General features: G+C 42.7%; 1 protein-coding gene across 1 annotated transcript in view; it reads left to right on the top strand.

The window, feature by feature from the left end:
• The window catches only part of LOC134609480 (platelet-activating factor acetylhydrolase 2, cytoplasmic-like), a 165,250-nt gene that overhangs the window by 18,912 nt on the left and 131,320 nt on the right, over window positions 1-15,018 (top strand). The window contains exons 4-5 of the mRNA XM_063453151.1: window positions 12,580-12,648; window positions 14,582-14,708. Of these exons, the coding sequence (XP_063309221.1) occupies window positions 12,580-12,648; window positions 14,582-14,708 (196 nt within the window). The remainder of the gene's footprint in view (window positions 1-12,579; window positions 12,649-14,581; window positions 14,709-15,018) is intronic.

The following is a 15,018-nucleotide window of genomic DNA, read 5'->3' on the forward strand; positions in this document are numbered from 1 at the left end:
TTTTTTAGTTTAGAACCTTCTCTAATAAATACACCTCGTATTGCCGCTTTATGAGCCGTCCACACGGTTTGTATTGGCATGGAGTCTGTCACATTGTGTAAGAAGTATTCTGATACTTCTTTGTGAATTGTTTCAAGTATTTTTGTATCGTCTAATAAGCTCTCATTGAGTCTCCATTTTCCTCTCCCTCTAGCCTGATAGAGTTCTAAACGTAATGGACAGAGGGGCATGGTCCGACCATGTACGTTGCCCTATTTTGATTTCCTCAATGTTAGACAGGGTGGCTTTATCCACGAGACAGAGATCTATTCTAGTGTACGTTCCATGTACCTGAGATAGGAAAGTGTAGTCCTTTTCCGTTGGATATGTCGATCTCCAAGTGTCATAGAGGTTGTTGGAGAAAACCCATCTCTTCAGGAAAGCGTATGGCCTCCCAGAGTAATCTCTCCCTTACATACCTGTCTCTTGCTCTCTCCTATGGGATAGTGCTTTGCTCTCTTCTCCAGCTCTGCTTCACTCCTACCTGATATTTCCTATCCTAATGTTTTTCTAATACCCCACCTCCTATAGACTGTAAGCTCATTTGAGCAGGGTTCTCTTCAACCTATTGTTCCTGTAAGTTTTCTTGTAATTGTCTTATTTATTGTTACATCCCCCCTCTCAAAATATTGTAAAGCGCTACGGAATCTGTTGGCGCTATATAAATGGCAATAATAATAATAATAATAATAATAATAGGAGTTTGGTGAATTCAGTGCAATTCGAGATGGCGTGCGGAGTGGGTGGTTTGTTAAGTTCTCTCTTAATATCTAAGGTCGGGTCCAGGGTGCAGTTGAAGTCCCCACATATTATAGTGTGACCTTGTTTTATGGATTCTATTTGTTTCAGGGCTTTGCGGATGAAAGGGATTTGGGCCTCATTCGGTGCGTACAGCGATGCGATGGTAATTTGCATGCCATTTAGGTTGCCTACTAGTATTAGAAGTCTACCCAACGGGTCTGTGAATCTTTTACTCTCTTGGAACAGCCAATCTTTATGGAAAAATATCGCGACCCCTCTTGATTTATGTGGGGAGTACGCATGAAACGTTTGGGGGTATTGTTTGGATTGGAGTTGGAGCGGTTTACGGTTGCAGAGATGGGTCTCCTGAAAGCATACAATAGCTGCTTTAGATTTATGCATGGTTTTGACAGCTAGATGTCGTTTCAATGGGCTGTTAAGTCCCTTCACATTTAAGGAGTATATTGTAAACGTGGTATCCTCAGATCAGATCACCACCTGAAGTGTTAACATTGTTAGACAGTAACATCAAATATCAAACATATTTTTGTTTTTTGTTTTTTGTCAAAAAAATTTTTTTTATATAATTTTTTTTTTTGTCATTAATTTCCTTTGTTTTTGTGCTGCAAAAGTGCTTCCCTTGAACTTATGCATCTGTTAAGTGGCGCTGGGATGCACCACGTGTTGGGCTTATGTCTGTAAGCTACTGAGTGCCGCGGTACTGCCAGGGCTTGTATCAGTTAGCTAAGTATGCGTCATGCGTGTCCGGTCACTAGGCCGTATGCTTTTGATATCCTGTACACATAAAAAACATTGACATGTATATATTCCCTATAGCAGAGGTTAGTCATGTAATATCAGAACATGTACACTTAGGTGGCCCGTGGAAGTGACGCATATCTGCCTTCTGTCTAATATCTTCTAGCGACTATGCCGTTGCTCGGGTAGCTATTAGATGACCAATTATGCGGTGTGTACTTACTAACATTAGGCCGTAAACGGCTAGTAACTTATTCATAGACTAATACATCTCAAGTATACATTCCCAGATCTATAAACTATTTACATCTCATCATGTCTTTTACCTATAAAATTATTACCAGATAAGTAAACTTTTGTGCATATAAAGAACAAAGGTGTTGCGAGTCCGGGGAGTCAGAAAGGGCCCATGGAATCAGTCCTCTGTGTGCATATTCGGGCGTGATGGAGAGCCCACCATGACCCACTCAGCTCTCATTTTCTTCGGCTGTGTTTTCTGAGGGGAAGGCTGACCCATGTTATGGTGTAGGCCCCATTCTTGGAGTTTCTTCATGCCGCCATCGGGTTCCAGAATCGCCTCCGTCTTGCCTCTGTGCCATACCAGTAGTTTGGTTGGGTAACCCCATCTGTATGGAATCTGGTGGTTTCTCAGGGTCTTGGTGATATTAATAAATTCTCTCCTTTTAGACATGGTAGCCGCTGACAGATCTGCGTAGATATTTATGTTTTGGTAGGGCTCCGGTAGATGTTCCATTTTTCTTGTGGCTGATAAAATAGCTTCCTTTGATGTGTAGTAATGGAAGCGCGCTATCACGTCCTTAGGTGTGTCTGCCGTGAACCTGGCTGGCCTAGGAAGCCTATGGACTCTATCCAGGGTCCAGGCTGCGGCCTCCAGCTGCGGTGCTAGAGTGGAGCACATAGAACATAGGTATTGGGGCAGAGCTTCCGTTGTTATTGTGTCAGGAATACCCCTAAAGCGGAGATTGTTTCTCCGTGCCCTGTCCTCCATGTCTGCCATTTTAATTTTCATGCTGTTTTGCTCATTTTCCATTGTTTGTAAGCGATCTACCACATCATTATGGGCTGAACATAGTTCTTCCACTTTATTTTCTAAGCGGTTCGTTCTTTCTCCCAAGTCTTGCACTTCCTCCCGGATTTCTTTTAGATTCTTTTAGAGCTTGCAGCATAGTTTGCAGGCTGTGATTCGTGACTGGGTCTTCTCCACAGGGCATTTGGTCACCTTCCTCCTCTGTAGTATTTTCGGAGCTCAGAGGATGCGATTCCGGATCGGCGCCATCTTGTTTTTGCCGCGGGTGGTCTTTTTTGGAATTCCGGATCGGGTCCGTCATTTTAGTTTGTTTGGACGGTGCCATGGTGGTCAGGGAGGTTTCAGCACCCGGTAGGTACGTTATAATTGTTGCGCTCGAGGCTCGTTTGGTAAGCTTTGTGCTCGGTGGTTGCGGAGCTCTCTCCCTGTGCGACTACTCCATGCGGTCGCTGGCCACGCCCCAACCATAGGCCTTTCAATGCTTCCTGCCGATCCTGTGTGCAAGAAGGAATTTACTAAGTAAGCAATGATAAAATATGATATGAAATAACCCTGCTCCTCCCTCTCTGGCACCACCTAACATACCATAGAGAGGGTCAGAAGAATATCCCAACACTAGGCCAGCTCATTTACATCTGATGAAACACTAGGTCACCAAGTATGTCGAGGGGTGGCAGGAGTTCTTTATTTAGGGTAGGGGGAAGCATGAGGGCCTTATTGGAAATTGTGAGGATTGTAGGCATTTTTATGCTTGCCAGGTTACCCGAGCATTACATTTTGGGTTTGTTATGTATCATGATACCTTACCTTAGTTCAGCAGGCCTTAGTTCCGTGAGGTGCTCCAGTTGCCGACTCCTCCTGGCATCGGCATGGCATGACACCGGTCGCTCCACACACGCACCCTTTTATGATGCGGCGATGTCAAAGTGGCTGTGCCGCGAAAATTCAAAGTATTCCACGCTCCCGATGTTTTGGGGGCGTGGATTTAAAGCAAAAGATGCTCCCCTATGAAAGAGAGTATTTTGCTTTAGTTCAGTGCCTTATTGTGGTTCACTAGATGTTCCCTCTAGTGCTAAACTGATTCCTGTCTGTGTTATTTAGTATTTGACTTGGCCTGTATATTATTGACTATTCTACTTTCTGGTATCCTGACTCTGCTTGTTTTCTCATTTATCCTGTTTTCTGGTTTCCTGACTCGGCTATTCCTTATCGTTATGATCTCCGGTTTTCCTTGACTTTGGTTATTCCTCGACTATTCTATCGCTATCCATGTTAAACCCAGCCTTCTAAGGTCCAGTAATACGTTTTCTACTTTAGTTTACATTCTGCCTGTTGGGGTCACTTTGTCGTGACATTACAATAGGGCCATGGACCCTGCAGGTGTTATTCCACAAGAACCGTTTTGAGGAGATAGACCACTGTATGGACCAATTTGCCCTTGTGTTGCAGACCTTGCTTAATTGTACAGAACATTTGCAGCCAGAGGAGCAAATACGGCCCAGTCGCTAACACCTCAAACATGGAGGTAGCCACTGTAGGTACATCTACCCATATGACCACCCGCTCGCGTTACAGAGGAGATCACAGTGCATGCCGTGGTTTCCTAAACCAAATTAGCATACACTTTGAGCACCAGTCCCGAGCCTATCCTACCAATAGGGCTAAGTTAGACTTTATGTTTACCCTCCTGGTGGATAGGGCTTTGGTTTGGGCCAACCCGTTATGGGAGAATGATAACCCGTTAGAGTACAACTATGTGGAATTTGTGGCCACTTTCAGGAGAACATTCGATCCCCCTGGAAGAAAAGCTAATGCCGTAAAGACCATCTTGAGCATGACACAGGATTATTGTTCTCTGGTGGAATACGCCCACTGTGGCCCTTCCAGAACCTATACAATTAGGGCTCACTTAGATGCTGAGAAACAGTACTGAAGGAGAGAAGAGCTTTGTCTGTACTGTGGGGATGTAGCGGTACTAACCTTCTCCGGGGGCCGGCCGAGGTCCTCTGTTCCCGCCGCGTGCGGTCCTGCACCTGCATCCGGAGTTCAGAGGAAGGCGGCCACTGACAGCGAGACCCGTTCATGTGTCCCGCCTAGCTCTAAGAGCACGCCGCACGTCTCGGGCGCACTCTTAAAGGGACAGTGGGAGACGAAATGTGAAACGGTCTCCCATTGGCCACTGTCATTCCACATTCCCCATACACTCACGTTTTGGGAGCGTGGATATGACAGGGGCCAATCAAATTAAATACTAGGATATTTATACTTACCTTTCCCTTAACTCCCTGCCCTATCGTGGTTTCTGATTCAGTTCCCTTTAGCGCTTGTATCGTTCAGTTGTGTTTTTTTCGTGCTTGACCGTGGCTTTGTATTTGACTCAGTTTTTCTCTTTATCCCTGCTTTGTCTTGTTTGCCGGCTTCCTGATTCCTGTGTACCAGACCTTGGCTAGTTCTTGTTTTCGCTGTCTCTCTGTTCCCTTGACCACGGTTCGTTCCCGACTCTGTCTCTTCTCTGTTCTACGTCGAGTCCGGCCATTCTAAGGTCTGGTAAGACGTATCTGCTTTATCTTGTCTCTTGTTGGACTAAATCTTGCGTGTAGGGGTACACTGCCGTGACATTACGATAGGGCCATGGACCCCGCAGATTTAGGTCAACAAATGGCTTCTCATGAGGCTAGATTTGTAGAGCAGGATCATTGTATGGATCAGATAGCTCAGGCCATCCAGACACCTTCTGCACCCCTTGTACCAGACACATCTACCATGCCGACGGTACAATGCACTAATGCTTCTGCACATCTAACTCCTCCTCCTAGGTATGGAAGGGATGCTCAGACATGCAGGGGATTCCTTAATCAAGTGGAATTCCACTTTGAAATGTATCCACGTTCATTTCCCACTGATAGGTCTAAGGTTGGTTTCCTCATGCACCAACTTACAGATAAAGCACTTGAGTGGGCAAATCCTGTTTGGGAGGCTAATGGATCTATGGTGCATGATTACAATAGTTTCCTTACGGCTTTTCGTAGAACCTTTGACACAACTAAAAGGTCAAAGAATGCCGCCAGGGCATTAATGAGAATTAAACAGGGATCTAAGTCTGTTGCCGAATATGCTATTCAATTCCGTACCCATGCTTCACAGGTAGATTGGACCAACAATGGGCTGACTACGGCATTCATGGAAAGTCTATCTGAAACTATATTGGATGAGGTAGCGGCCAGGGATCTTCCTATACCATTAGAAGATCTCATCGACTATCTCATTGATATAGACAATAGGATTCGTGACAGACTCTATACCAAGACTAGGAATAGACGCCTTGTTACACTTAAAGGGAAACTCCAGTGCCAGGAAAACGACCCCTCCCACCCCCCAATCCCCAGTTGCTGAAGGGGTGAAAACCCCTTCAGTGACTTACCAGAGGCAGCGACATGCCCCACGTCGCTGCTTCCTCCTCCCCCACTGCTCCTCCTTCTGCTTACGTCGGCCGGTGGGCGAGACTGATCCTGCCCGCCGGCCGAGGAGACCTAATGCATTAGCGCACCCCATAGGAAAGCATTGAAAATGAATTTCAATGCTTCCCTATGGGGAATAGAGCGACGCTGGAGGTCCTCACACAGCATGAGGACGTCCAGCGACGCTCTAGCACAGAAAACCTGTGCTAAAGAGCAGGAAGTTCCCTCTAGTGGCTGTCTAATAGACAGCCACTAGGGGAGGACTTAACCCTGCAGGGTAATTATTGCAGTTTAAAAGAAACTGCAATAATTACACTTGCAGGGTTAAGGGTAGTGGGAGTTGGCACCCAGACCACTCCAATGAGCTGGAGTGTCCCTTTAATACTCCTAGAGTTGCTAATCCTAAGAGTTCCAAGGTATCAGAGGAGGAACCCATGCAATTAGGGGTTACTAAGCTCTCTGATGCTGAAAAATTGTATAGGAGAAAGGAGGGACTTTGCCTGTACTGTGGTAGGAAGGGCCATATGCGACAAGAATGTCCTGTGTGTCCGGAAAACTATCGCACCTAAGACCGTATAGGGTGTGACATCTGAGTCCCCACATTTGCCTCTTAACAGATTACTTCTCCCTGTTTCTCTGCATCTTGAAAAGAATAGCATAGCAGGGAACATACTAGCTCTGGTTGATTCCGGTGCGGCCGAGAACTTCATAGATTCTGGCTTTGTTAAAACCCACAACATACCCATTGGAGAGAAGAAGACACCTTTGGCCGTTGAGGCCATAGATGGTAGACCATTATGCTCCCCAGTTATCACACATGAAACTGAACCGTTGCATATGTCTACAGGGTTGTTACACTCAGAAACCATTTGTTTCAGATCATCACCTCTCCTTCCTCTCACATCGTGTTAGGGTACCCATGGTTGCGTTCTCACAATTCCATTTTTGACTGGGAGTCAGGACAAATAGTATATTGGAGTGATGCCTGTCAAGAGTCTTGTATCGTTAAAATCACCCCTTTAAATTCTATTAATGTTCCTACTACTCCTCCTTTGTCTACTGTTATACCTCCTCAGTACATGTCTCTTAAGTCTGTCTTCGATAAAAGGGAAGCTGAAAAGTTACCGCCTCACAGACCCTACGATTGTGCTATTGATTTGTTACCTGGCACTATACCTCCCAAAGGGAGGGTGTATCCATTGTCTCCTCAAGAAAACCTTGTCATGGAAGAATATATCAGAGAATCTTTGCAAAAGGAGTTTATAAGGAGATCCTCTTCTCCGGCAGGGGCTGGTTTCTTCTTTGTGTCGAAGAAGGAGGGCGATTTAAGACCTTGTATCGATCATAAATAAAATCACCATAAAAAATGCTTATCCTATACCTTTTAATCACGGAATTATTTGACAGGCTTAAACAAGCTACTGTGTTTACTAAGCTGGACCTTAGAGGTGCATACAATCTCATACGTATAAAAAAGGACCATGAATGGAAAACTGCATTCAATACTAGGAGTGGTCATTACGAGTACACTGTGATGCCCTTTGGTCTTTGTAATGCCCCAGCAGTGTTTCAAGAATTTATTAATGATGTCCTACGAGAGTACATTCACACATTTGGACGACATATTAATATATTCAACCGATTTGCATACTCATCACATGCATGTTAAATTAGTTTTTAAAACCCTTCTTGTTAATGGTCTCTATTGTAAACTAGAAAAATGTTTGTTTGATCAATCCGAAGTCCAGTTCTTGGGGTATCTAATTTCTGCTAAGGGTTTTCGTATGGATCCCAAGAAGCTTTCTGCTGTCATAGAATGGCCTCTACCTCAGGGTTTGAAAGCCATTCAGGGTTTTCTTGGTTTTTCGAACTATTATAGATGCTTTATTAAAGGTTTTTCTTCCATTGTACCAAATATAACCCGAATGACTAAAAACTCTGCTCCTATTTTACAGCATCCTGTCCCTTCTTTGCCTTTTGTTCTTGAAGTTGATGCTTCAAATATTGGGGTAGGTGCTGTCTTGTCTCAAAGGGAATCACCTGAAAAGCCATTACATCCTTGTGGTTTATTTTCTAAGCAGATGTCCAAGGCCGAAAAGAATTATGACATAGGCAATCGAGAACTCCTTGCAATTGTTTTAGCACTTAAGGAGTGGAGACATCTTTTGGAGGGTACTAAGGATCCCATCCTTATACTTACGGATCATAAAAACCTTTCCTACCTTAGTGATGCCAAAAGATTGTCTTCTAGGCAGGCCAGGTGGTTACTGTTTTTATCTCGTTTCAATTATATCATCACCTACAGACCAAGTGATCGTAACACTAAAGCTAACGCTCTGGCCAGACAATTCGAAACTACCGACAAACAAGAGTTTGATGATACCCCTGTCATTCCCCCGGAAAGAATAATAGCTACTACTGTTCTCTCTATTTCTTCATCCCTCTTGCAAGTCATACGGGCTAAACAAAACATGGCACCTAAAGAGAGACCTGCTGATAAACTGTTTGTTGATGTTCCTGAAAGACGGGACATTATGTCACTCTATCATGACACCAAAACTGCTAGACATCCTGGTATCACTAAAACCTTAACAGCAGTTTCTAGATATTTCTAGTGGGCTTCCTTACGCAAGGACATCACCGATCACGTACGGGCATGTGTTACTTGTGCCAGTATGAAGTCTTCTCATAGAGTTCCTTGTGGGTTGTTGCACCCGTTACCCATACCCGAGAGGCCTTGGTCCAATCTATCCATGGATTTTATTGTTGATTAGATTTTCGAAGATGGCTCATTTTGTGTCTCTTGTCAAATTACCCTCATCCAAGGAACTTGCTTCTATCTTCGCCAGGGAGGTGTTTCGGTTACACGGTATTCCAGAGTCTATTGTGTCCGATAGGGGTAGCCAGTTTATTTCCAGGTTCTGGAAAGCCTTTTGTTCGGAAATGGGCATTTCTCTTTCGTTTTCCTCCGTCTAATGGAGCTGCTGAACGAGCCAACCAATCCTTAGAGCAGTATCTTCGTTGTTTCGTATCCCACCATCAGAACGATTGGGCTGACCTGCTTCCTTGGGCTGAGTTTGCTCGTAATAACGCTGCTCATGAATCTTCTGGTAATAGCCCTTTCTACGTTGTTTATGGCCAGCATCCTGTTGTTCTTCTGGCTGCATTCTCCTTACAGGGCATGCCTGTTCTGGATGAACATTTGGCTGGTTTACGTTCTACCTGGGAGCAGGTTCAGCGTTCTTTGGTGGACTCTGCTGCTCGCTAAAAGGTCCAAGCTGACAAACATCGCTGGGCGGCTCCATCCTATGTTGTGGGTGAAAGAGTGTGGCTTTCCACTCGCAATATCCACCTTCGTGTGCCTTCTATGAAGCTGGCTCCCCGTTTTATCGGTCCTTTTTGTGTCTTGCAAAAAATTAAATCTGATTCATATGCCTTGGATCTTCCTATGAACCTGCGTATTCCTAACGTCTTTAACACCTCCTTGTTGAAGCCACTCCTGTGTAACCGTTATACCCGACATGTTCCTCCTCCTGTTTCTGTGGAGGGTCATGAGGAATTCGAGGTGGCTGCTGTGTTTGACTCTTGTTTTCTCCAGGGTCGCCTCCAGTACCTGGTGCATTGGAAGGGGTATGGGCCTGAGGAACGCAGTTGGATTTCCGCTGACGCTGTTCACGCTCCTCGCCTTCTGCGCTCCTTCCATTCTCGTTTTCCTGCCAGGCCTGGTCCACCCCGCCCGGTGGGCGTGTCTTCAGGGGGGATACGGCTGAGGTCCTCTGTTCCCGCCGCGCGCGGTCCTGCATCTGCACGAGTCCGTAGTTCAGAGGGTTCTCTCTTTTTAGCTTTTCTAATCACTATGGAAGCATATTTTTTTGCAGCTCGGACTCTTTTCTATACAGACTTGAAGGCTGTAATGGAGTTAATGAGGATTCTCTGGTTACATACTTAGGGGCAGCATAGAACACCCTTGAAGGTGTTTATGTAGGAGGCATAGGGTCTAACAGTTAAGAAACCATAGAAGACTCTTAAGGTGTTTGCTTCTGGGAACTATAGGCTTTAAGAGTCCAGTATCCTCCTTTTTATTATCTTTTTGATTTTGAGCTTTACTGCTATATTATTGAGGATTTCATCAGTGGCTATTAAGGGCTCTGCCAAGACTTATAAGTGTACATACCCAGCGTTAGACTCTAGATATAGTCTCTCATTTTACAAGTATTGCTGTCCCTGCTATCTTTAATGGTTAGCCAGTGTGTATGACTTACAGACTCTCTATTGGGTTGTTTTATTAGTTTACTGTTGGATGAGCCGAATCAGTTAACCGATTTTTAATTTTGGAATTTTCTCCCTATCTGGCTCTCCTTATAGTACCCACCCATTTGGACATATATAGTTGTTGAAAGAGCTGTAGTCAATTTTTGAGACTCCCAGATGATTGATTGATATACCCCTAGCCATCAAGCTTATCGTCTTCCATGTATAGTGCCTTTCATTTTAATTTATACTAATAAAGAATAATTTTTATTTATTTTTCTCTGCTGCTGGCACTTTTTGGAGTTATTGCAAGTGACGATTTGGGCTATAGTCTGAGCTTATTTTCAGAGGAATCACTATTTGTATTATACCTACCCTCTCTAACTTGTGTATCAAAACCAGGTTGGAGTATCACATTCAGTAGAGACTCTATTAATGTGTTTATTGTCTTTTTCTTAACAAATATCGGGTTATGCCCCTAGGTGGAGCTGGTACCGCCATTTCTGACCTCTGTGTGTCGTTTTTTCACTTTTGGAAAAAGTTTACACACAGCTCTTTTGTTTGAATTAAAATTGAAGGTACCTTCTATGAAGTGTGTGCCTCGTTAAATCTGACCATTCAGTATTCTCTGAAGGATCAACCCTGTGTCCTACAAACTGCTCTTACCTTCTTCTTTGAGGATTCAGAACACCTTCCATGTCTCTCTATTGAAACCTTTGGTACATAACCGGTTTATGAAAATGGTATCCAAGCCTTCCTCTTTACAGGTAGAAGGACAGGAAGAATATGAAGTTAAAACCATACTGGATTCCAGGTGTTCTAGTGGTAAACTACAGTATTTGATAGATTGGAAAGGGTATGGTCCTAAGGAGAGATCATGGGTCGAAGCTTCGGATGTTCACGCTCCTCATTTACTCCTTTCTTTTCATGTTCGTTGACCTCATAAACCAGGTCCTTCCCTCCCGGTGAGCGGTTTTGGAAGAGGGGGAACTTACCTTAGTTCCGTGGGGCCGCAAGGAGGTGCTCTGGTTGGCGGCGACTTCTGGCGTCGGCACGGCATGTCGGACGTTGGTCGCTCCACACACGCCCCCTTATATAGGTTTCCTGACTCGGCTATTCCTTATCGTTATCCTGATCTCTGGTTTTCCTAGACTTTGACTAATCTTCGACTATTCTATCACTATCCACGTTAAACCCGGCCATTCCAAGGTCCGGTTATAAAGTTTGGGTTACATTCTGCCTGTTGGGGTCACTTTGTTGTGACAGAGAGTACTTTTGTTGTGACAGAGGGTACTTACCTGCTGGAACTTTCTTGTGATTGGGGCTGGGGGATTTGGGCACTGCCTAGCCTGGAGTTGACACTGGGGCTGATAATTGATTAGTACATTAAATTATAGGGTTTGATGTGATTGAGGGCATTATTGTCTAAGGCAAAGGAAAGGTTTTTTTACTGTAAGAACAATCAGGATGTGGAATTCTCTGCCTGAAGAAGTGGTTTTATCAGAGTCCATACAGATGTTCAAACAGCTACTAGATGCATACTTGCAAAGACAGAATATTCAAGGATATAATCTTTCAATGTAGGGTAATAACTGCTTGATTCAAGGATAAATCTCACTGCCATTCTGGGGTCAATAAGGAATTTTTTGTCCTAGCTTGTTGCAAAATTGTGCTTCAAACTGGGGTTTTTTTTTTTTTTTTTTTTTTTTTTTTTCTTCTCTTTTGGATCAACAGCAAAAAACAGGTGTGAGGAAGGCTGAACTTGATGGACGCAAGTCTCTTTTCAGCTATCTAACTATGTAACTATGTAACTATTATGGGAAGATATAATGTAATTTTAGGTGATGAGAGTTTTGTGTAGGTGATGTGATAACTGATTCTGATCATGTTGTGATTATGAAAATATGGTAATTTGATAGGGGTTGAAAATGATGAGCGCAGAATAAAGACGGTGATGATGGGCCTGTAATGGGATGGGATGGGGTATTGGAATTGGGGCTAGTCTTGATTAGGGACTTTTGGAATAAGGATCAGGAGGCTGTGGGGTTTGAGTTGATGAAGGGATTATTCAAATAGGGTCAGTGTGATTAAAAATAAGGGTAATGTAATTAGGGTTATTGATCAAGAGTGATGAGGAGATTATGCGGCTGGGAGATTGTGATTGATAAGTACTGTGGGAAGGGAGCAAGATTATAGGCATGATAATTTTAGCTTTGCAAGGTCTAGAGTTTCTCCTAGTGCAGTCTTCCTTAACATGACTTTGTTGTATCCTTTGTCTTTCAGGACTGTGTACTCAACATTGTGTAGGGAGCTGGCATCATATGGCTACCTGGTAGCTGCTGTAGAACACAGGTGAGTCACTGTCACAGCTCAATATGTGCAAGGAAGTACACCAGATTGTGTTACAATAAAAAATACTGTAATTTCAAATCACATTTTCAAGCAGACAAAGGGTCATTTTACTTTCTGGCTTGGTTAGCTCAGTGGAGCTAAACTCAAGAGGCAGCAATTGCCAATAGCACCTGCTTTGCAATGACTTCTCATTGAGATGCATTGGTAGGTCTGTGATTCCTTGCCACTCATAGCAGTAAATCGCTCCACATAACTGTTCTCGTCTCCATTCCATTCCTGTCCATTACATCTCAGTACACATACCCAGCAACAGAACACATAGAGCAACTTTATTTCCACTAAGCACTAACCTTTTTTATGATGGTTCAGAGTATGTATTGGAATTGCATGAACAAAAAAAAAGTGATTGTCATTCTTTTTTTTTAATTTTATTTTTAATGTATGTTCAAGGATGTATACAATCAAAAAGAATGGCAATAGTGCAAGCCTGAGTTCATTTTAAGTAGTTATATGCTTAAGTAATTCCATCTCTGGGGATTGGCAATATTATATCCGTATATAAAATAAGGCCAGGGACTAGTGGAAGTATTTAGAAAATTGGGCTGAATAGATGGGCGGAATGGTTCTTATCTGCTGTCACTTTCTATGTTTCTATGTAATACATAGTTACATGCTGGAAAAAGACATGCATCCATCAATTTCAGCTTTTCTCACATCTGTTTTTGCTGTTGATCAAGAAGAAGGCACAACACCCAGTTTAAAGTGCTATTCGATTTTGCAACAAACTATGACAAATTTCTTCTTGACTCCAGGAATGGCAGTCAGATCTCTCCTTGGATCAAGAAGCTGTTACCCTACCTATTAAAAATTATATTCCTGAATACTGTTTTTGCAAATACTCATCCAGTTACTGTTTAAACATCAGTGCAGACTCTGATAAAATCACCCCTTAAGGAAGAAAATGCCACATCCTTATTGTTCTTACTGTATAAAAAATACTTTCCTTTGACTTAGACTAAATCTCTTTTCTTCCAGTCTAAATGCATGACCTCATATCCTATGTATAGTCCTGTTTGTGAATAGATTTCCAGACAATGATTTGTATTTGTCCCAAATATATAATGCTATAATATCCCCTCTAAGTTGCCATGTTCTAAACTAAACAGGTTTAAATGTGTTAACCTTTCTTTATAACAAAAATGTTCCATTCCTTTTATTAATTTTGTAGCTGCCTCTGCAGTTTCATATTGCCATAATATCCTTCTTTAGAACAGATGCTGAAAATTGCACAACATATTCAAGGTGTTTGTTGTCTAGTTTGTTGTCTGTAACAATTCCCACATCCTATTTGTGTGTTGTTATGCCTAATTCATTACCATTTATGGTGTAAGTTGCCTGTGCATTCTCTACCCCTAAGTGCATTAGTTTGCATTTATCTACATTCAATGTAATCTGTCATCTGAGTGCCCAGTCCCCCAATCTATCTAACTCCCACTGCAGCAAAGTAATATCATTCTTACACTGTATTATTTTACAGAGTTTTGTGTTATCTGCAAATGCTGAAACGTGTCTTTAAATGACAATTTCAAGATTATTTATATATATATATACATGTTGAATAGCAGCAGTTCCAGAACAGAACCACGAGGAACACCACTTAACACTTATACTATGTGTGTTTTATTTTCCTTTTTTTTTTTCTATATATAAATATTTCCTGAAAGAAGGGTTAAAAGATTTTGTAACTCTAAACACAGATATGTTATGGTGGATAAATTTAATCCTATGCGTCACATTTTGCTGCATGTGAATTATTTTTTATAGTCTTAACATATTTTTAGTTTTGTTAGAATTAAAAAATTATATCGATTGCATCCTTTTGATTGCTGTATTCAGTATTAGTGAGCTATTTATCAATATTCTCATATCACAGGGATGGGTCAGCATGTGCCACTTACCATTTATACTCAAAACCTGGCAATGAAAATGTAAATGACGTTTGGGTTCCATTTCGAAAAGTAGAACCAGGAATGAAAGAATTCTACCTACGAAACTACCAGGTATTTCATTCTTTTTAGAAATAAAATATTCTCTGCTACCTCACATTTTACTTAACCAACACTGATAATTATCATCAGCGTCGAAAACATCCATAAGTAGCCCTCTTGGTCGATGGCAGGACTGAGAAGGGGGCAGCATTTTTCACCCTTCCAGAGTAAATTGTTGCTGCGGTATAGAGTGCGCTTAATTAGGGTGCAAAATGCTGCCAACTTGTAGGCAATTCCAGCCTAGTAAAGGTGGGGCCTCGCCACATTATAGTACAGTCTTATACTGTGATGTAGTGTGGCAGAGCAGCCTTGGAGTCCTAAA

Source organism: Pelobates fuscus, chromosome 1 (genome assembly GCF_036172605.1).
Source record: "Pelobates fuscus isolate aPelFus1 chromosome 1, aPelFus1.pri, whole genome shotgun sequence".
NCBI classification, from domain to species: domain Eukaryota; kingdom Metazoa; phylum Chordata; class Amphibia; order Anura; family Pelobatidae; genus Pelobates; species Pelobates fuscus.